This window comes from Phycodurus eques, chromosome 2 (genome assembly GCF_024500275.1).
Source record: "Phycodurus eques isolate BA_2022a chromosome 2, UOR_Pequ_1.1, whole genome shotgun sequence".
In the NCBI taxonomy this organism is placed as follows: Eukaryota; Metazoa; Chordata; class Actinopteri; order Syngnathiformes; family Syngnathidae; genus Phycodurus; species Phycodurus eques.
Window position 1 is genome coordinate 14,057,396 of NC_084526.1, and position 24,181 is coordinate 14,081,576.

At 43.4% G+C, this 24,181-nt stretch overlaps 1 protein-coding gene across 3 annotated transcripts in view; it reads left to right on the forward strand.

Annotated features, from left to right (window-relative positions):
• The window catches only part of LOC133397394 (semaphorin-4B-like), a 91,266-nt gene that overhangs the window by 42,829 nt on the left and 24,256 nt on the right, over positions 1-24,181 (forward strand). For all 3 annotated transcript variants that reach the window (XM_061668251.1, XM_061668233.1, XM_061668243.1), the window contains exons 3-6: positions 16,098-16,258; positions 16,678-16,740; positions 18,033-18,131; positions 21,775-21,886. In XM_061668251.1, coding sequence (XP_061524235.1) covers positions 16,098-16,258; positions 16,678-16,740; positions 18,033-18,131; positions 21,775-21,886 — 435 coding nt within the window. The remainder of the gene's footprint in view (positions 1-16,097; positions 16,259-16,677; positions 16,741-18,032; positions 18,132-21,774; positions 21,887-24,181) is intronic.

Below are 24,181 nucleotides of genomic sequence, written 5' to 3' on the forward strand. Positions count from 1 at the left end.
CTGTCTTCGTTGTAACACCCTAGCTCCTCCCCCGAAAGTTTGATTTAATTATGAACAGTTTGAAATAGCAGTTAGTGTTAGCACAAAATCTTAAGACTTCTGCTAGGAAAATTAAAAAAATAAAAATAAATGTCAGGAAAAGCCTACTACAACATCTGAAATGTATTTGGGGGTCATCAAATATGTGGTCTGTGTATGCTGACTCCCATTTAACATGAGTTTTGAAGTGATTGGTTAATTCTGAACAGCCTCTTCCCAGTTATACTGTAAGAGATGTGCACACTTGTGCAACCACATAATGTTTTGTTTTCCTTCCCTTCTTGAAAAGTGGAAAAAAAAAAGAAGATGAAATTGCGTTGTACAGGTTATTGGTTCTATTACTAGTGGAAATGTTTTGAAATGAGAAAATCTTGGTCGGAAAATCTAGGGGTTTGTAGACTTTGTATCACTGTATACTGTCCAGTATGATAAACAATTGTGGTTGAATGCAACTTTGCATTTTCCTCCAGGAGCAAATATGGTGACATTGTTGGGAATGCTTTATTTATGCGAGTAAGGCACATATTTGCTGTGGCTTTCCCACAGGACCGCTATTACTATTTGCCCCTTTTAAGCATCTAAACTCTGTGCATGGTGTCCTTTCCCCACATATGTTTGCGTTACGTCGGCCGTATATTGTGCGCCGGCTCTCATGCGTGCTGATCCGGCGACCTTGGCAGCGTGCGGACGGCAGTGGAGGCAGGCTGCCCGTGTTTTCAGGGGTCCGGGCCAAATAATAGTGTGCTTTACATGCTCCGATGCCCTCCTAACACCCCATGAGGACACGCCCACTGATACTGAAAGAAATGCAGACTGTGAACCCACTACTATTAGAGGTGACACTAACAAGTGCTCGCGTCCGACGTCAACAATGACCCGCGACAATAGGGACGTGATTGCGGCACGTCAGGTCAAGGCGTTTTACTGGCTTCGTTCCCCCTTTTTTGCACGCTCCAGGCAATGCGGAGAAAAGTTGCGTCCTGACACATTTCAACAACTTGATTAGCGCAAAATGGCGAGCGGGGAGAAATAACCTCGTAGCGCTTCTCTTCAACGACTGTGTTCTTCACAAATCATGGACTTTTTCAGCTTCTTCTTGGTCTTGTTTAGTGGAGAGAGAATTTCACAAGAGTGAAAATGAGAATGATGGCAAAAATTATACTGGATACTTTTTCCTTGTCTTTCCTTTTGCAGACCATATACATACATATATACAGTATATATACCATTTCACAAGAGTAAAAATCAGAATGATGACCATAATTCTTAAAAATAACAACATATTGTCAAATATTGTACTTCATTTTTGCTTCTTCAATGGCTTTTTGTTTGCGAATACAGTAATCCCCGCGAATGTGTTCCAAGCGCTGCCACATAAAAAACATATTGAAATTCCCATAAATGTCACAAGATGGCAGCAGAAAGCAGTACTTTAATATCAAACTGGGCTTTGACCTATCTAATAGCTCCTCCCCTCACTTCAACATAGTTCCTTAGCACCGAGATGCCACAAGATGGTGCCAAATCGCTACTTTTATATTAAACAGGGCTTTGGCCTGAGCACAAGAACAGCAAATCAATGAAAATAATCGAGAATAAGCTCCAAAAACAATCAGCAAAAAGTTTAATGCACAAGTAGTGAATCACTAATATGCGAGGGAACACAGTGGACCACCGCGATTCATGGGGGATAGGGACCAGGTCTCACCACGCATTAAAAAAAAAGCACCTTGTTTTTTTAAACCTCAAAAATTGTTGGATTAGTCGGGATAGACCGCTAATAAGTGTTGTCAGGTTTGGTTCACCCTGAAAAAAGTGGGGAGGGGACGTTTTTTGAATTGGGGGGGGAAAAAAAAGAAAATCTGTGAATGGGTGAACCCGCGTGTGTCGAACCGCAAGTATGCGGGGCGTCCAATGTATACCATTTCACAAGAATAAAAATATAAGATATTTCTAAAACAGTTGCTTTTGAGCTTTTTTAGACTGCGATGTCCGCCTAAAACATGACGAGGACATGCCCGCTGATCCTGAAAGAAAGGGTGTCTTCGAATCCCCCACTAGCAGAGGTGACGCTCACAAATGCTCTCATCCGACGACAACAATGCTCGACAATAGGGACCTAATTGCGGCATGGTTTTAATGGCCTCGTCCCCCGTTTTACATGCTCCAGAGCATATGGAGAAAGGTTTCGTCCTGACACATTTCAAGAGCTTGATTGGCGCAGAATGGCGTGTGGTGAGTAATGACCTTGTAGCTCTTAATTAAGGTGGACAGACAGGAATGCAAGGTTAATGACACATTGTTAGGGATTGCTGCATAAGATTGTTGTTGTTTTTTTTGGGGGCAGAGATTTTGTAACAGGGCTGATGCAAATGTGTGATTCATGAAGTCTGGGAAGCATCTCGCAGTAAGTAATTTTTATTTTACGACGACGAGACTGATACACTGTTTCGAGTTTTTTTTTCCCCCATGGAGATCTTGCACTTGGAGCGCTATTAGCATTCAGCATGCATGTACACTTTTTGTCAAGAATGAACACATTAGCATGAATCAAAACTGACAACTTCCCTTGAATTTGCTGCATCCAAAGTAGATTACACAGCCTCGCATTCTGTTAACATTGACGTTTGGACCATAGAAGCCATTTAAAGGCTCCAGTGTGATGCCACACTTTGGGTCTATTATTTTTTTCCATCCAACTAATTGTTCCTTTGGATTTCCACCCACTTAAAATGAATTAAGGACTATAACATTGCAAATCATAGCAATTTACCAGATAACATGCAAATGTGCGCCCTGCTGATTGTGAGTAGTCGAGGGCAAGACATTGGAGCGTTCAGATTGGATGTTTAGGGAGTGCTTTGATAGTCTGGCAAGTCATGACATCATTGTGGTTCTATTCTTAACTTCCTGTATTAAAAATAAATAAAAATGAAGCTCTAATCACATTTTTGTAGCGATGCACTATTTCACATATATTTCACACCACATGGGCTCAGGAACACTTCAGAAAACCAACCAAACCAATTTTTTCTTTTTCTTTCTCTTTTAATGATGGCAGTATTTCTAAACCAATGATAATTGTTGTTGATTAAAAAAATGCATTTGTCTTTTCTGGCGGCACGGTGGCCGACCCGGGTTGAATCCCCGGCCCCGCCTGTGTGGAGTTTGCATGTTCTCCCCGTGCCTGCGTGGGTTTTCTCCGGTCTCTCCGGTTTCCTTCCACATCCCAAAAACATGCATGAATTGGAGAAATTGCCCGTAGGCATGACTGTGAGTGCGAATGGTTGTCTGTTCCTATGTGCCCAGCGATTGGCTGGCAACCAGTTCAGGGTGTACCCCGCCTCCTGCCCGATGACAGCTGGGATAGGCTCCAGCACCCCCGCGACCCTAGTGAGGAGAAGCGGCTCAGAAAATGGATGGATGGATGGATTTGTCTTTTCTTTCTTTGGCTTTTTTGTGTGCATCATTGCAAGAGTAAAATTTGCAGTGAAGCTATCTCTTGGATGACAAAAGTTATACCTGTTACTCATTTTTCCTTTGTTTTTAGAATTCACAAGGTTGAGGATAAGCCAAAATGGTAAATGCTAATGACATCTGAAGTGCACTAAATACCAAGTACAGCGCACGATGAGAATGACTAGACTGTCTTATTAGTATTTCCCCCCCCCCCACTACTAGTACCACCTTTGGCCTACTAGTACACAATTAAACCTTACTTGTAAACTACTGTGCTGCACTACTAGGCCCAACTAGTCATCTGTCATGCACTTGTAGCCTCTTGGACCCTACTAGTAGTACCAAAATGCCTACTATTAGTTTTGCCTCACTAGTAATATGTCCTACTGAGGTGTAGAAATGTCATACAGTAATGGAAGGTAATAGTGAAAAACACATTATTAGTAAGATGCAGTTGTTCTAATAGTGTGTCCTCGTCGTTCTACTAGTGAGTACAAAGAGCGTACTGTACTAGTACATGGACCATAAACTGATTTTCATTGATGATGAATTAATGGATTTCCATACTTAATGACGATTACCTATACTAAAATGCTATTTAAAATCTTACCTGCACATTATTTCAACATTTTATAATTCCATTCCAAAGACTAACACAATAAAATGAGTTTTTTCAATTATTTTATTGTTTTTAAAAAAATCACTTTTCAATTCTGCGCTCTTAACAAGAAAACCTGGTCGTTATCAGAACTTAGTCCCCACCCCCCGGCCGCTATAATAGAACCTATCACCAAAGCTGCATGTGTGGAGTACAACGACACAGGAAGTGAGCGGTGGTGGCGGTGCGTTGGTAAAAGCTTCCAGCTGTTTGAGGAGCGCGTGCAGAAAACCATCAGCATGCGACGTTCAGACTGGCCCCGACCGCCTCCTCACTCGCTCAGCTTACTCTGCGGTGCGTCTGCAACCAGAACGGCAGACTACTGCACAATTCATCACCACACACACACACACACACACACACACACACACACACGCACGATAGTGGGTCTGTATGCTGCGTTAGCACTTAGGCCTTAAATCACATGCCAGCTTCCAGGGAGTGCACTTAGCAAGCGGCACAAACCATCTGCAGGAATGTGCAACCCACTTAGATTGTGAATGTTCAAATATATTCACGACCGCAGATGTGTGGTCGAAAGTACACAAAGTGACAATGGGAGATGTCTTAGCTGCTAAAAAAAAAAACGTAAATATACAGTGGTACCACCACTTAAATAAAAAAATTAAAATAAAAAAATGAAAAATGGCGCAAATAAAGTACTCTAATACCCTCGCATGTGGGCAAGGAGAGCCACAGTTGCTAGTGCACTGTGATGCAAGCTCCTAATGTCACTCACTAGGCCACATGCAACACACAAATACTACAGTACGTACAGCAATTATACTTTATAGAACCAGTTTATTTGTTTACTTTCTCTTGTTTTATGCAATACAATCCTATTGTTCTTTATTAAAAATATTCCAAAAATGGTGGTGGTTTTTGGGAGGGTTGAACAGATTAATGGCATTTCAATTCATTTATAGCAAAAATGTAATTGATATACAAGTAAAATCTGCGATTGGTTGGCGACCAGTTCAGGGTGTACCCCGCCTCTCGCCGAAGATAGCTGGGATAAGCTCCAGCACGCCCGCAACCCTAGTGAGAATAAGCGGTACAGAAAATTGATGGATGGATACAAGTAAATTGAGTTCCAAGCTTGGTCACGGAATGAATTGAACTTCCTAAGTCAAGGTACTGCTGTAGAACAAAATATGATCCCAAAACAGTCAGTTTCAAAGTCATCTCACGAAAATGAAAATGGCTTGCAGATGATTTGATTTTTTGAAAAAAATCAACCGCAACTTTCTATGTACAAACACATGCGGAGAAGACTATCAATTCCACTAATAACCCAGGTTACAATTGTCCCCTCCTCAAAATGCAAAGCATGTCTCAGGAAAAATAAAAAAGCGAAGAGATGAATTCATGAATAGTGAAATTGCAGGGATTACGGTATATTACACTAAATAGCATCTGACCATGAATCACCTATTTTTTTTATTTTTTTTAATGTAACTAGTGGACCAACCAGTACACCTCTCGTGTTGTTTTAGCATTAGCATCAGTGCTAGCATTACTATTTACTTGTGTCCTTTGATTGCCACGCACTAAAATGATGAGGCAATTTTATTTCAAGACATTGTTTTGCAACGACAAAAAATACTTTTTATGTTAGCAATGGCTTTAAAATAGAACTCATCTTGTTGACTTACTTTATGGAGATATTGTTTTAATGTCAGAACTTTGGTATGGTGACAACACTAGTGTAATACCACAAACTTGTTTAGTTAGCAAATACGTACATTAGCTTCTTTAGTTTTGACTAGTGTAACTTTAAGTCAACTGCATTTTTTTGATGCCACTGTAAATGATTCAATCATCACGTCATTGAGTTGCTGGGCTCCGGTTGCCATGACAACCCCCTTGTATCTGCCTCTGACTGCTCTTGGATCCAGCCACTCTCTCTTCGTGTCAGAATACTTCGGCCATTATGGACCCTAACCTCCTCTGTGGCAAAGCAGCTAAATGGTCCACTTCCTTATGGCTAAACTCCTTCCCGGTACTCCACTTATTCAATTCCTTTTCCGATGAACATTTGTAAAGTGTTCGATCACCCCGTTCAGGGCAAAGAAGTCATCCGTCGTCTACTCACGCTCACGAAGGGCGCTAATTCTGCAGCGGAAAATTCCGTGGAGTTCCGGATATTGGCGGGTGAATGTGGGTGGGATGACGTGATTTTTTTCCAATGGCCTTTCCGAGCAGCTCAAGGATGAGCTAGCAGTCCGGGACGAGCCCTCCTCTCTTGAGGATCTTATCGGCCTTTCCATCCGTCTGGCTAACAAACTGCGAGGGCGTACACAAGCGAGATTGGTTCGCTCGCGCAAAAACCCTCCCACTCCGAGCGCTGCGCCGTCAGCTTCACACCCGCCTCCCACACAGTCTTCCGCCTTTCAGTCACTCTACGTATCCACTGAAGAGCCCATGCAAGTTGCTAAGACACGGTTCGATTCACAGGAGCGTCAGCGTCGTATAGCCCAGCGGCTGTGTATCTACTGCGGTCAAACCGGTCACTTTATTTCCTCATATCCCCTCCGACAAAAAGACCAGGCTCACCGCAACCTGAGAGGGTTGTGGTGAGCCAAACCGCCATCGCCTCAAGCGTTCCCTCTCACACGACCGTTCCCGCTTGCATTATAGTTTCGGCTCTTAACACCCCCATCACTGCCCTGATTGATTCTAGTGCCGATGACCATTTCATTCATGAAGCCAAAATTTACCAGCTCCAAATTCCTCTCCAACTGCTTCAGCTCTCCGAAGAAGGCCACAGCCCTGGATGGCCGTATCATCTCCGCTGTTACCCACCAAACTGTGCCAGTCACCTTGCTTATTTCAGGAAATCACTGCAAAAACATTTCCCTTTTTGTTATCCCTTCTCCTGATACCCCATTAGTCCTTGAAATTCCCTGGTTTAATAGACATAACCCCACCATAGACTGGACACACTTAGCCATCAACGGATGGAGCCCTCACTGCCACTCACACTGCCTGCTCTCAGCTATACCTCTTTCTGGTACACCACCACCCTCTTCCATGCTCGTTGACCTCTCCGGAGTCCCTGGAGAATATCATGATCTCTCTCCGGTATTTCGTAAAGACCTGGCCATTTCTCTTCATTAGGCTCATACCTCCAAACTCACCTGTCATCCTGCCATCACCCACACCATTCAGTTCATCCGGCAGCATTTCTGGTGGCCCAGTCTTGTTCAAGACACCTGGGAGTTTGTCCAAGCCTGCTCCGTCTGTGCCTGAGGGAAGTCTTCACACCTGCTCCCAGCTCGGCTGCTGCGTCCATTGCCTATCCCTAGCCGCCCTTGGTCCCATATTGCTCTGGACTTCATTACCGGTCTACCTCCTTCTGAAGGTAACTCTGTCATTATCACCATTGTCGATCGTTTTTCCAAATCTGTCTATTACATACCTCTCCCCAAGCTACCATCCGCCTTCGAAACTACTGACCTCCTTGTCCAGCATGTTCTCATCAGTTCTCAGTTCTCATCCTTGGTGTGGAAGGAATTCTGTAAAGCGGTGGCGCAGCAGCCAGCTTGTCATCGGAATATCATCCGCAGACCAACGGCCAGACGGAGCGGGCAAAACCAATCCCTGGAATCAGCCCTCCGTTGTGTTGCTGCACGCAACCCCTCCTCCTGGAGCTCATTCCTCCCGTGGATTGAGTACGCCCACAACTCCCTCATCAGTTCCGCTACCAGTATGTCCCCATTCATGGCTTGCTATGGTTACCAACCGCCATTGTTCAAGGAGCAGGAGCTGGCAGTGGCTGTCCCCGCAGTCAAGGATCATCTCCAGCGGATCCAGGCTGTATGGAATGACGTCTGTGCAGCATTGACCCGGTCTGCCGCACGCAACAAACAGCTCGCGGACCGTCATCGCTCCCCTCTGCCTGAATACAAGGTGGGCCAATCTGTCTGGCTTTCTTTTCACGACCTCCCACTTCAGACTGAATCCTGTAAGATCACTCCCCGTTTCATTGGTCCTTTCCCGATTACCAAAATCATCAATCCCACTTCCGTCCGGTTGAAGCTTCCACTGTTCTTGAAAATTCACCCAACCTCCCATATCTTGTTGCTTAAAACTGTCTCCACCTGCGGCCTGAGTCCTCCTGCCTAATCCCCTCCAACCCCCCGGATTATTGACGACCATCCGGCATTCACGGTGTCTAGCATCCTCGGGGGGAGGGGGTTCCAGTACCTAGTTGACTGGCAAGGGTATGGGTGACTTTTGGGTGACTTCTACCCGGCTCACCCTGGGAAGCCTGGCAGGACGCCTGGAGGTGTCCGTTGAGAGGGGGATACTGTCATATAATGCCTGCAGTTACTTTCAGTGGTAGCATGGCCCTTTTACCTCCCGTAAATCACCCTATTCCTCGTTCCCTTTTTGACTCCTGTCTCCTTGTTCCAGTGTGTGTGTGTCCCACCGTGTTCCTGATCCACGTAATTTCTGCCGCCAAACCAGCCGCCTGTCCTCACCACTGCCTGCCACCTGTCCACACCACCGCCTGCCAACCCACCTAGGACCACCACCATTACTTTCATCAATAAACTATTCATCCTTTCACATCTGCCTCCGACTGTTCTTGGATCGAGCCACTTTCTATTCGTCTCACGCATACCACAAAGGCATCAGGATTGTGCAAAGCTTCCAGCTCTGGTAAACCACCACCACTGTATGCGAGCAGATTGACACCTGAGAGACACTAAAGACAGAGCTGAGCATCACACAAGTCATGTTTGAGAGCTATGCAGTCATCCTTGTGTGTGTTGTTTCTTCCTCAGTTTAAGCCGCATCAAGTGCCCGCATTCCACTTATTTGTCCCGATGCAACACCGTCTATGTTGCTTAATCAACATTCAGTGAGCATTAGGCACTGCCATGGTGTGCTTGTTATCTATGAGGTGCAACTAGCGCACACACAACTCGATATGATGAACACAATTCTGCAAAAGCCATGCTAAACAGCACATTTCAAGTTGTGTACATAAATCTCAGGTATATGATATATGACTCGATGTAGTTTGTTGGATTTTTTTCACCTTCACGGTGACTTTTTCAAATAACCAAATGTGTTTTTAGGTAGTTTTGTCATCATATTAGGGTTTATTGACAATGTAATAACATATATGGAAAATCACAAACAAGGCATTTAATATGAGGTATGACTCAATGTGGTTTGTTGCAACTAAATTTTCGACCTAAACGGTGACTTTTTCAAGTAAAGAAACATGTTTTTAGATAGTTTTGTCACCATACTAAGGTTTATTGACAATGTGATAACATATCTGCAAGGTTGCCAACATGGCCTTTAATGTGTTACGACTCAATGTGGTGTGTTGCAAATTGATTTTTGACCTTAATGACTTTCCAAGTAACAAAACATGCTTTTTGGTCATTTTATCACCTTGTGAGAGCCTTTCGTATGAGGTACCACTCAGTGTGGTTTGTTGCAGAATAATTATGACCGTGATATGGACTTTTTCAAATACTAAAATTTTTGGGTGATTTTATTAGGGTTTATTGACAATTTTGATATCAGATCAGGAAGTAACTCACTCATCGATTGCTTTTATTTGAGATATGCCTTGATGTTGTAAGAGTGTATTGACCAAATAATTCTGGATAGCCCTTGTCACTGGCTTTCATTTGAGGTACGAGTTGATGTGGTTTGTTGCAAATTGATTTTGACCTTTGGCGCCCCTTCTGGAGGTAGAAATCGATCACCTATTGATTGAATGACCGAATGATAAAAATTCAGATAGATACCGGTATGTTGTGTGTTCTTTGCTGTGAAGACTTGTTCTGTATAGTGCTCTTAAGCCTAATAACCTTTATGGTAAATATGTTCTTCTGTTCTAGTGAGCGTTCTCATCTTTCTAAGAGCAAAATTTTTGATACATTGGATGATATTACGTTGTGCAGTTGTACCTCATGAAGGGTCCAAAGTTGCACATCGCCGCCTCATGCTGCTTTAGCCATTGCGAGCCATGTTTACAATCGGGCCTCGTAGGAGCGATTAGCATCTCAACATCTGTTTCACTATATGGTTTGGCGTGTATTTTTTTATTTACTTTATTTTATTTTATTTTTTCTTTTGCAGATAACATTATCAGTATCGTGACCTCTGTTTTTATTTTATTATTATTTTGTTGTATTTTAAGTCTTTATAGGCATCAATGTTGTTTAATATGATCTACACTGTTTTAGAATTTCAAATCTATTAATAGTTATGTTTAATAGAAGCTTCTATTTTATTTTATTTAGCTCGTTTTCATTGTATTTTATCATATTTTAGTTTATTCCATCTTTATTGGCATTAATGTCATCTGAATTTTTTTTAACTGATGGTATACATTTTTTATATATTTTTTTAAGTTATGGACAGAATTGTCCCTTTTTCACCGATTCTGGTCATAAATTGTATGGACAGAATTTCTAGGCGCAGCCGAGGCGAAGAGGGGGTCCGGTTTGGTGGCCTCAGTATTGCATCTCTGCTTTTTGCAGATGATGTGGTTCTGTTGGCTTCATCAGACCGTGATCTCCAACTCTCACTAGAGCGGTTCGCAGCCGAGTGTGAAGCGGCTGGGGTGAGAATCAGCACCTCTAAATCTGAGACCATGGTCCTTAGTGGGAAAAGGGTGGAGTGCCCTCTCCGGGTCGGGGATGAGATCCTTCCCCAAGTGGAGGAGTTCAAATATCTTGGGGTATTGTTCACAAGAGAAGAACGGAACGGGAGATCGACAGGCGGATCGGTGCAGCGTCTGCTGTGATGCGGGCTTTGTATTGGTCCGTTGTGGTAAAGAAGGACCTAAGCCGAAAGGCGAAGCTCTCGATTTACCGGTCGATCTACGTTCCTACGTCACCTATGGTCAGGAGCTGTGGGTCGTGACCGAAAGAACGAGGTCCCGGATACAAGCGGCCGAAATGAGTTTCCTCCGCAGGGTGTCCGGGCTCTCCCTTAGAGAGAGGGTGAGAAGCTCGGTCATCCGGTAGGGGCTCAGAGTCGAGCCGCTGCTCCTCCACATTGCGAGAAGCCAGATGAGGTGGCTCGGGCATTTGTTTAGTATGTCTCCCGGACGCCTCCCTGGTGAGGTGTTCCGGGCACGTCCCACCGGGAGGAGACCCCGGGGACGACCCAGGACACGCTGGAGAGACTACATCTCTCGGCTTGCCTGTGAACGCTTCGGTATCTCCTCGGAAGAGCTGGCGGAAGTGGCTGGGGAGACGGAAGTCTGGGCTTCCCTGCTGAGGCTGCTTCCCCCGCGACCCGACCTCGGATAAGCGGAATACAATGGATGAATGGAAGGATGGTATATATTTTATATTATATTTAAGTCCTTAATAGAAGCTTCTAGTTTCTTTAATTGGATTTAGTTTGATTCTCTCAAATCATCTTCTGTTTGAATGGACAAAAAATCCCACAGATACACTCCTTCCCAGAAGAGTAAAGGAATGGTCCACACATGTTTTCTCATTCTCACTTTGAGGAGCTGTAATGGCCAAGGCTATGTCCATATAGTGTCCCTTGGCAACCTGTGGCTAATTGAACACATTAGATCTGGCAGTATTGATGATAAGTGTGGCATTGAGCAAAGGTGAAGAGCTGATGCTGGCAGGCAGCTGATGAAACAAGAGGCTGATGGATGAACGTGGCGTCTGCCTGGGAATGTTCTCTCTCTCTCTCTCTCTCTCTCTCTCTCTCGCTCTCTTCTTTGTCCAACCAGAAATGACCTTTTCAAGTTTTCAAGAGTGCTTGCGCTGGTCAACCACAAGACAGGAAATGCCACGCAACTGACATTATTTATTTCTTTTTTCGAAAGACCGCTCAGTGTTAGCAGGACTATCACTGTCTGAAACGATGTCCATTTCTTAGTGCCGCTACTTTTATGAGTTTGCCCTCCTCTGCTTTTTATGCTCTCTCCCAGTGATGCACGTCAGGGTGTTCATGTGCCACAGGGAAGCTGTTTTTTAATGGATGGCCAGAACCCAGAAGACCATCAGACTAGTAAACATTTATAGTACATCTTGCTAAGATTTTAGTTGTCAGCATTAATTACATTTGAGAAGTTTTAAACTGAATTATTTTCAAAGGCTTTGATATTTAATTTTATTATAGTTTTTGAAATTATATTCAATTTTCTTTTGTTTTTGTACATTATATTTTATTTCTTCTCATTTGACAGTCCTTAAACTGATGGTAGAAACTTGGCATTGATATCTTTTGAGCTGTTTTAAAGTTTTAAAATCTTTAAAAAAATATTTTTACTGTACTTTATTAATTTCGGCATTATTTAAATTATTTTATGTATTATTGTCAGCCCCAATCTCTCAAGGTTCTAAACTGATTTAAGTATTCCTAAAAATGTGTGGGAGCTTTTTATTTAATTGTTCTTCATTTTATTGTGCTTTCTTGAAACGACCCGATGAAGACAACAGGAAAAGTTTTTTTTGTTTTTTTTGTTTTTAAAATATACATTGCGTACCCGCCTATGACTTTAATAGCAGGCTTTCTCTACATTGACTCCAGATGTTGCAGGATTTTCAGCAAAGTGAGAGCTTTTGGTTTGCAAAAGTCCTTCAAATGTGATGTTTTGGACAAGATGAGTCTTGTGCAGCTGGCTGTCTCCCATGTAGGAAGACCAGATTTTCTAGCCAAAGTACTTGAGGTTGAGTTGAACTGCAGCAAATATTCGTGTTTACAAGCTGCTAATCTTATTAGGGCAAGGCAGCAGCATTTTGTCTTTGAGTCATCTTCAGTTTTCACTGTTTACAATGAGAAGCAAGAAGTAAATATTTACCCAGGAAAAGGCTTTACAGAGTATGTAAACAATGTCCCTTTTTTTGTTGCTAATCCTATTCTCAAGTGTTAATTTTGCTGCTCTGAAAAAATCTCGTTTTTTTTAAATACATTTGAGATAGGGATACGCGTATCGGTGCTTATACTGCACGTCTATGCTCCGATGCAAACACATCGATGCCGCTTTACCAGCCTGAAATATAACCTCCGGGCAGGTGAAGTAGAAACATGTCATGTCTATGTGGAGATACTTTAAGGTAAAAACGAATGACGGCACTTTATTAGATGAGGGCAAATTATGCTCCGCAAAATGGATGACGAACTCCACCCAGGCGGCCAAGGAGTTCCAAATATAGAAATGAGATGCACCCAATGTTTTTCCTCATCTCTTATCTATTGTATGTACTCCTTTTACTAAGTGCCCCCTAGTTTTCCGACTGAGACACCACATATGTGAAATGCATCGTGTTAAAGGCTACATTTAAGTGAAATGTGTGGCAAGACGGTTAGAAAAACATGCAGTTTGATGTTGAAATTGAAGTAATGAATGGCCCATGGTTACGCTATAAAAAGTTCAATTTGAATGAGACTTATGCCATCCATGTTCAAGAAAAGTTTGTGTTTTTGAACAAAACATGATAAAAATAAAATACATTTTCATCACAATTGCAAGACCTAATGGCACTCTATTGGTTCTCTGAATCGGCGAGTGCTTAAATGTAAATACTGTAGTACTTGTAATTGTACTTCCATCCATCCGTTTTCTGTACCGCTTATCCTCAATAGGATCGCGGGCGTGCTGGAGCCTATCCCAGCTATCTTCCGGCAAGAGGCGGGGTACACCCTGAACTGGTCGCCAGCCAATCGCAGGGCACACAAACAAACAACCATTCGCACTCACATTCACACCTACGGGCATTTCAGAGTCTTGGTCTGAAAAAGGTAGTATTGGTGCATCGCTGATTTGATATCTGTTTAATACTGAGTAGTGATTCACTTGTGGAAAGAATCTAATAGATCTTGGCTTCAGATTCAAGATGCTTGATGTAGTTTGCGTCAATCGTTATATTAGTCCATGTTCCTTGGCACCTCTAGTGCTTCCAATGTTTACAGACCTTCAAACTTTCTAGGATTATTTGTCAGATCCACAATTTGCTTGAATTACTGTAGTCACATGAGTACCTCATCACCTCTGTACCTGCCGCATGATGTGATCCTTTATGTTTTCAGGTATTAATTTTCTTTCAGTGCAAGAACCTGAGTGGATCTTGAATGATGTCAAATGTTTAAGATATTTTGGGTTGAAGCTTTTATTAGTAAATGTTCCTTGTTAGTCCTCATCCACTCACTATTTTCATGATCTTTAAATTGTAAAGAATTCTGTCACTGTCAAAGTATAAATCCTTTTGATTGTAGGTAATTCAAGGTCCTTGCCATAGACGTTAGTGTGCGTTGGGTCAACGAGGTGATAGACATGTTGCTTCTCGCCTCCATACCGCTCACAATTTTCAGTCAATCTTGGTCAAACTGTCAGGTGTTGTCTTTGTTGGCATAGGAACCCCATTGAGTTGGAATGGCATCAGATCCAAGATGCTACATGTTCATTTTCACCTCTTAACCTGTGACAGTTGTTGATTTATTTATTTTTATTTTTTACAAATTTTTAACATTCCGGGACATGTGTCTCTTTGCCAATGCAAGAAACCTAATGTAAAATAATGTATGGTATCTCATCCAAAATGATGATGGTAGCTGGCATCAATAGTACTTAGTACATTTTTTTTGTCTTTTTTCCCCCAACCAACTATGTGATGGAGTGCATCAGCACGCTTAACACGTAGGAAGCTGTGAGCAAAGTGCATGTTAATACCACTGCTCCAAGTCTGGATTCCACATTGCTGGCTGATAAATTCTGCATTGGCTGCCATTAGTTGGATTCAAGTGGTTAGAAACACATTTTGGCAAACTTTGTTTTGCCGAAGGAATTTTTGAGTGTGAGCCACATTGGGCCGTCTGACTGTGTAAGTGCAACTGTACTCGTTGCAAAGCAGCAAACACGTTTGTTGCAACTTGTCAGGATTGTAACCTTAAAGGAGGCATATTCTGCATTGCTTTTGCATTTAAAACAGTTCCAATGTGTGTTGATATCATGTCTGACATGCTTTTGTCAAAATACCCCAGAGATAAATAATTATAAAAGCACTCTTTTTCTTGTCTTGGTGAGTCGTCCCGTTTTTAGGGGTTGTCTCATGCAAGTTAGCTAAACCTTATTTCACCCCATATATTGCTCAGCCAATGGCAAGTCCAACTTTTGTTACGATGACAACCAGGGGCAGAGCCTGAGCTTTGATACTGCAGAGGCTTCGCTGGCTGCTTCTTATTATCTTGCCGTCAAGTGTATGCATAACAGCGGCCTGTATCTCACACGTGCCTAACAGTGGAATGGATCTCGCCTGCAAGTGTGCGCGTTCTATTCGTCCTCTTTTGTATTGCTTGGCATGCTGGCTTTCGTCTTTTCAGAGCCAAGAGAAAAAAGTGCGCATTCATAAGGACAATAATAGTTGGAGGCATCACATCATACAGTACGCCATGTGTATGTGGCGCATGGCCACATCACCAAACACAAATACCCACCAAGGCCACATTGACAACTTCACTGAGCAATCAAGTATGTGCCGCTTATCAGAAGCTAACGCTATCCTGTGCATCCAACAAAAATCAATGCAACTCTGCTGACCTTTTGGCTTTGACACGATAGTGGGTGGGGGGGGGGGGGGTCAAGCAGCTGCTTGAAAGTGACTGGATCTTCACCCAGCCTAGCTGATCATATCATGGGCAGAGAAACTCAGTGTGGGGAGCAGTTATTATGTAAATTATGGAAGTTCAATACAGTTTACCCACAGAGACATTTTCCGACATATATCATTTAGGATTTACATGGTTGTTTAATTTTACACTTGATGGTCAGACAGGCTCTCGAGAGACCCAAACATTTGTAAACAACCCATTAAAAAGTCAATTTTTCCACCTTTCAAGTCCCCCCTTTAAGTGGCCACCTGTGTACTTTTCACACTACCAGACTGTGCATAAACGTCTTTATAATAACAACGCGGTTTGTATGTGTGTCTCGCAGATGCAAAGGAGAGATCGGCTAAGAGGTTCTCTGCCGAGGGCGTCTTCAATTACACATCGCTGCTGCTCAGCCAGGAGGACGACATGCTGTACGTGGGGGCCCGGGAAGCGCTGTTTGCCCTCAGCCTCTCCGACATCAGCAGGACTAAGCTGCAGAAGAATGTGAGCGTGTCACTGTGCCAGACACGTCCGCACAAGCACAGTGTTGCTCTGGGAGTCGAATTTAGTTTTTTTTTTCCCTCAAAGGAAATCATGAAAATAGAATTAAACTGTCATCTTCTTATTGTTGTTGCCTTAAGGTCCATTGTAATGAGCAGCCAGTATTGTGTAAATCTATATTCTATATATAATATTACAAATAAATATATCCATATTATAATTATAATCTTTTTTTCATATACATATACACTGCTATTTATTTATGTATTTTTTAAATTATACCCTATACTAATTGTAGCAGATTTCTCAACATCAGAATGTTATTCTTTTGGACGGCAACATGCAAAAGTTCATTGTACACATTCTTAAAGCACATCTCCCTGTTTTATTGATGATTTATTCTGACTGTTTTTGGCCTTCAGCTAACTTGGGCTACTCCGCTTGGAAAGAGAGAAGAGTGCAGCTTCAAAGGGAAGAACCTCGAGGTGAGATACACCGCTACGCGTAGAGAAAGTGGTAAAAACAACAACAAAATTTCGACAGCATTATTTTTCTTGTATATTGTGTCACTTTCATAAATTAACATTATTTCAATGGTGCATACCACATTGAGCTGTACTACTTGAGCAATAGGTAGGATTGGTAGTGTAGCTGCTCACATTGCTGACTGCTGTGCAAATTAGCAATCAGTACATGGTGTCAACCACTTTGCCCTAATTCAGCTGTTGTAAACCTGAACAAAGTAATGGATGGTCAGGAATTAGACCCTAGGTAGTGCAATGGTTCTCAGTAGTTGAGTGTTGTGCAGACTGAAAATTGGCCCAGGATTTAGACCACTTTTCACCTTAGGTCAGCTGCTGTAACCCTGAACGGGGTAAGTATTTAAAGTTGATGGTCAGGTATTGGACCGTAGGTAGTGTTGTTGTTCACATAGCTGACTGCCGCACAGATTGGTAATCAGCCAAAGGTGTTGACCACCTTTTGCCCTTACTCAGCTGCCGTAACCCTGAGAAGCTATGTTGTATAGCAGATGGATGGATGGATGGATGGATGGATGGTCAGGAATTGGACCCTAGGTGGAATAGTGGAACCCATAGTTCGACTGCATTGCAGATTGGCAATTTGTCAAGGGCGGAGACCACCTATTGCCTTGAGTCAGCTGCTGTAACCCTGAACAGAATAAGCAATATTGAGAATGGACAACAGGTAGTGTAATGATTCAAATAGCTGAATACTGTGCAATCAGTCCAGCATGGAGACCACCTGTTTTACAGTCCACCATTCACCCTAGGTCAGCTGGGATATCCTTCGGTCTCCCCTTAACGCGTTACCACAATTTAGAGCAGGTTGCCGCAGGCTTACATACAACACTTTGAGTACAGCTTTTTGGGGTCACCTTCAACTATCATGTTTTGACACTCTCTTTCCACATTCATCAGGTGTGCATGGGGAAATTCTCCTTCTTTTTCCTTGTGTGCTCGCTCATTTGTTGTCATACCAGCTGTTGTACTATCCTCCGGTGACAAGGCCCGCTAAGGTGCGAGCCGCACTGCACACGTCTGCTGTGTAGTCCCGACTCCACTCAGCATGCGACAGCTTTTCCCCCCATAGAACGTTTTAGTTTTTATCCCTGCTTGGTCCTTTTTTTTGGTGAGTTTTATTTGATCATTTCAGGTACTTTTTTATTTTTTTTTGTGCAGAACAGGAGCGAGTTTTGGGAGGAGAAAAATAGCACCTTTCATGTTCTTTTTACTTTTTTTCACCCCCTCTCAACTAGACCGATTGCTTCAATTATATCAAGATTCTGCTGCGTCTCAACAGCACTCACCTGTACGTGTGCGGCACCTACGCCTTCAGCCCAGTCTGCAGCTACATCGTAAGTCTTCAAGCATGTGTTTCTCAACCAACTGTTGAAATACGGTGGAAAACTCCAAAATGGAACACAATCCGTTAAGATGCTGCTTCACTTCCAAGTTGTTCTCTATTCAAAGCAAATTTTTACATCGGAAATAATGTAAAGTGAATTAATTTGTTACAGAATGAAACCAATGTTGCCATAAAACTGTACAATACATTATAACAATACGTTAGTTTAATAACTTAGTCACAGCACAGTAAAAACTCTTCAGAACTAAAATAAATTAAAACTACTCACCCTTTGAAGAAACCCGACAGATAGGTACAGTAAGTACAGCACAATATAAATGTGTTTTTTAATGGTAGCTGTTATTTATTTTAGCATCTACACAGTAAAAATGGATTTGAGTGTCTGAAATTATTTATTGTATTGTTCATATTGGACTGAAGAGCTAAAACCAGGAGTGAGCAAAGTAACCCTGTCCGTGCTTTAATCTGGCTCACCCAGCATTTACCTTACCAAGAGTCCTTTAATAACAGTATTTGTTGCATTAATAAATGGGTTTTCCTAAAAAAAAAAAAAAAGCATAAAAATATTAGTCAACATGAATTTAACATTTTTGTTATTAAATAATTGGTTAATTATTCATAATAAATTCTAAATACTCAAATAAAAAAATTTGAAGCTGTTATCATACAAATGAACTATTTTAAATACACATTTGATTTATTTTATTTTTACTTTATTTTATTTATTTTTTTACGTCGTCTGGCACATCTATCCCTTTTAAAAATCGAATGTGACCCTTGAGTATAAAAGTTCGCCCACCCCTGGTCTAGAGCCTTTCCAATGTCGCAATGAGTTCCATTTCCTGTTCTTTGGTTATAGTCACAACGTTTTTCCATCATTGGTACTGTACTGTGGTAACATCAAACACGAAACAACAAAAAGCCTTCTCAAAGAATAACTCCACTGAGATCAAATCCAAGGAGATTTCATGTGATGACGTTTAGTTTGCCTTTTGAGGCATATTTTCCAGAAAATCTGAGAAGTTCCACTCTACAGGATTATCTCTTTTGGTTTTTGAAGCTTGTTTTTTTTCTCCCATCCGTTGCCATCAGAGTGTGACAGGACCCTGCTGAGGCAATTTATCCAGACAAATCAACAGAGGGGTACTGGGTGTGCGTGTGTGTGTGTGTGTGTGTGTGTGTGTGTGTGTGTGTGTGTGTGTGTGCATGTGCGCACGCGCGTGTGTCTGTGTGTGTGTGTGTGTGGTTTCAAGCGGCAGACATGTTTATCTAGCAGAGGAGCACGTCGGGAGTGGATGGTAGCCTAACAGCGGGGTGACATTAGCGTCAGCTCTGTAAACTTTGCCCACTTTTGACGTCAAAAAGTGAAACCATAACACAGGATGTCTCAGACTGAGGACAGGGTGAATGCTCTTTATATTGACACAGTGCAGGACGGTCTGTCACATGCATAACATTTTATGTTTATTTTTATAGCTCTTCTTTAAACAGACAGACATGCTTTGGAAAGTCTGGTTGTTGAACTCTGGCGACTGGATTTAGGCTATTTGATTTGATCTTGTGCTCTCAGTTAGCATAATTTGTATCGGCGTCGTGTGAAGAGAAAAAATGTGGGTGAATTCAGACAGCTTTAGATCGGAATCAGGCCTCTTCCAAATATGCATATAAAGCCGATACGTATCGGATATCTCGCCGTAGATCAGATATACCCCGTCGATGCAAGCTTGAGGTCAACGAAATCCAACGATCTGTGACATATACACACCCATGTATGGCCAAACAACACAAATAAACACGTTAAAAAAACAACTACAGCAAACGCATAGACCATTAAATATGATGTAAATATGCTACATTAGACGTGTGACCATCACTAAATAAGCACAAGTTATTGCTGATGGCGGCCAATGGAGTACAGTGAACCCCTGCCACGAATTGCGAAAATTTGAAAATAATGAATGCGCCTGCGAAAAGGGTTTTGTAATTATGTATAGATGCCACAAGGTGGTGACAAAGCACAGCACTATGCATCTAGCATGTACACAATCATGAACACGTGTTACATGTATTTAACTACTGTATTCAGGAATTTAATTATTCAACACAAACAAAACACATTTACATGATGCTCATCAGTAGTATTAGATAGCATACTAACTAAAATAACATGCTACCAATAACTGATGTGACTTCACTCATTGGCTAACAAATAACAAACAGTATAAAGTCATTAAAACTCACCTTTTGGCATCTACACAAAATAATAAAATGTTATGGAATAATGTTATGGAATACAGTCATTTTTTAATGGGAAAGCATATGCGCTATTAGAAGTACAAATATACTTTTACTTTCAATCTTGAGGGTGCGCAAGGTGCATTCAAGGACCTTCAACATAAATGGACATGTCAAATGTGTATGAAAAACACCTTTGATGAATTAAACCTAACAATAACACCAAAATTTCACTAGACTGTGCCAAAGTAATATTTTTATTGCTTTGGTTTGAGCATAAAAACAGCAAATAATGGAGGATAGGTTTCCGAAAAAAAGATAATGTGCGCCTACCAGTGTGGTCGCCTCGGTAACGCGCTCTAAGTGCTAGAGGACTCGGGATCTTTTTGCACAATTGTTTTTTGTCAATGTCTTTATGTCCCCAAAGTGTTCTTTCTGTAAATTGACTGTCTGTTGTACTAGAGCGGCTCCAACTACCGGAGACAAATTCCTTGTGTGTTTTGGACATACTCGGCAAATAAAGATGATTCTGATTCTGATTCTGATATGAGCATGTGCGAATGAAGGTTCAAAGTAACGAAGTTTATTTCAATCAATGGGGTAAGGTTCAGCCCACAGCTCACTAAATGCTATGTAACCTTTAATATTTGTATTATGTTTGTATTATTGTTTGCTCTCATGTTGTCGCTGGAGTTATGTGCAGTTTGGGCATCTTTTTATTCGGGTTGTCACATGTGTTTCATCAATGTAAAATAGGATATACGGATGTCATTTGAAATGTACACGAAGAAAAAAAACACACCGATAGCAGCTTTAAGTGGGAGAAAGTTGGATATTTACATTTCGGTGCAAACCTGGAGTAAAGTAATTTATTTTCACTTTAATATAAATGGGGAGGATGCCAGAGGACTTGCTGAAACCCCACACAAGCCCTGAGCGGGATTCAACCCAGGACCTCTCAACTATGAGGCAGATGTGCTAACCGCTACGCTCCTTAGAGTCCAAAACCTTAGAAATATTTGTAAATATATTTAAACAAGTCGTGCGGACAGGATAGTTTTGGCTTGATGGAAACCTGCGGTGCTACTGAGTTTTCTTTCATTCTTGTTAATCGGATTATTAATGCCTTTGTGTTTTGTTGAAATAAAAAAAAAAGCTGTAAAGAAAAAACAGCAACTGATGTTTAATCACCGCTTGCTTATTAAAGCGGAGTATTAAGGCACGTGTGCCAGACTGTAGACCGCTTTGCTCACAATTCAAACCATATGTGTGGTAAATGACAACCTGTTTACTCACCGTCCACGCTGCCAGTAAGTCAGTGCGCTCTTGTGTATTTTAGCGCTCGATGCTGCTGAGGTCATGTTATTAGGATATCACAGTGCCCTGTCTGTCTGCAGAACACGTCCACTTTCACGCTGGCAAGGGACGACGCCGGTGAGGTGACGATGGAGGATGGACGCAGCCGCTGCCCTTTCAATCCCGAGTACAAATCCACCGCCATCATTGTTGGTGCGTACAGCAAAAACTACACAAAACACAAAGGCCTTTTTTTTAAAAACATTTTTTATGAAGAAGCTATTTCAACTTTGATTGACTAATGAGCTGTGGCGGACCGTGAATTTGGTACGTAGGCCTAAATTGACTATCCACCTTTTAGTACCAACACTATTGCATCGCAACTTTAGAAAACATCAATATATCCATCCATCCATCCATTTTCTACCGCTTATCCGGGTCGGGTCGCGGGGGCAGTAGCTTTAGCAGGGACGCCCAGACTTCCCTCTCCCCAGCCACTTCATCCAGCTCTTCCGGAGGGATCCCGAGGCGTTCCCAGGCCAGCCGAAGGACGTAGTCTCTCCAGCGTGTCCTGGGTCGTCCCCGGGGTCTCCTCCCGATGGGACGTGCCCGGAACACCTCACCAGGGAGGCGTCCGGGAGGCATCCGAATCAGATGCCCCAGCCACCTCATCTGGCTCCTCTCAATGCGGAGGAGCAGTGGCTCTACTCTGAGATCCTCCCGGATGACCGAGCTTCTCACCCTATCTCTAAGGGAGAGCCCGGATACCCTGCGGAGGAAACTCATTTCGGCCGCTTGTATCCGGGATCTCGTTCTTTCGGTCACGACCCACAGCTCATGACCATAGGTGAGGGTAGAAACGAAGATCGACCGGTAAATTGAGAGCTTCGCCTTTCGGCTTAGCTCCTTCTTTACCACAACGGACCGATACAAAGTCCGCATCACTGCAGACGCTGCACCGATCCGTCTGTCGATCTCCCGTTCCATTCTTCCCTCACTCGTGAACAAGACCCCAAGATACTTGAACTCCTCCACTTGGGGCAGGATCTCATCCCCGACCTGGAGAGGGCATGCCACCCTTTTCCGACTGAGGACCATGGTCTCAGATTTGGAGGTGCTGATTCTCATCCCAGCCGCTTCACACTCTGCTGCGAACTGCTCCAGTGAGAGTTGGAGCTCACGGTTTGATGAAGCCAACAGAACCACATCATCAGCAAAAAGCAGAGATGCAATACTGAGGCCACCAAACCGGACCCCCTCTACGCCTTGGCTGCGCCTAGAAATTCTGTCCATAAAAGTTATGAACAGAATCGGCGACAAAGGGCAGCCATGGCGGAGTCCAACCCTCACCGGGAACGAGTCCGACTTACTGCCGGATATGTGGACCAAACTCTTACTCCGGTCGTACAGGGACCGAACAGCCCGTATCAGGGGGTTCGGTACCCCATACTCCTGAAGCACCCTCCACAGGACTCCCCGAGGGACACGGTCGAACGCCTTCTCCAAGTCCACAAAACACATGTAGACTGGTTGAGCGAACTCCCATGCACCCTCGAGGACCCTACCGAGGGTGTAGAGCTGGTCCACTGTTCCACGGCCAGGACGAAAACCACACTGCTCCTCCTGAATCTGAGATTCGACTTCCCGACGGACCCTCCTCTCCAGCACCCCTGAATAGACATTACCAGGGAGGCTGAGCAGTGTGATCCCCCTGTAGTTGGAACACACCCTCCGGTCCCCCTTCTTAAAAAGGGGGACCACCACCCCAGTCTGCCAATCCAGAGGCACTGTCCCCGATGTCCACGCGATGTTGCAGAGGCGTGTCAACCAGGACAGCCCCACAACATCCAGAGCCTTTAGGAACTCCGGGCGAATCTCATCCACCCCCGGGGCCCTGCCACCGAGGAGCTTTTTAACTACCTCAGTGACCTCAAACCCAGAGATAGGAGAGCCCGCCTCAGAGAACCCACACTCTGCTTCCTCATGGGAAGGCGTGTCGGTGGAATTGAGGAGGTCTTCGAAGTATTCTCCCCACTGACTCACAACGTCCCGAGTCGAGGTCAGCAGCGCCCCATCCCCACTATACACAGTGTTGGTGGTGCACTGCTTTCCTCTCCTGAGACGTCGGATGGTGGACCAGAATTTCCTCGAAGCCGTCCGGAAGTCTTTCTCCATGGCCTCACCGAACTCCTCCCATACCCGAGTTTTTGCTTCAGCGACCACCAGAGCTGCATTCCGCTTGGCCAGCCGGTACCCATCGGCTGCCTCAGGAGTCCCACAGGCCAAAAAGGCCCAATGGGACTCCTTCTTCAGCTTGAAGGCATCCCTCACCGTTGGTGTCCACCAACGGGTTCGGGGATTGCCGCCACGACAGGCACCGACCACCTTACGGCCACAGCTCCGGTCGGCCGCCTCAGCAATGGAGGCGTGGAACATGGTCCACTCGGACTCAATGTCCCCAGCCTCCCCCGGAACATGAGCAAAGTTCTGTCGGAGGTGGGAGTTGAA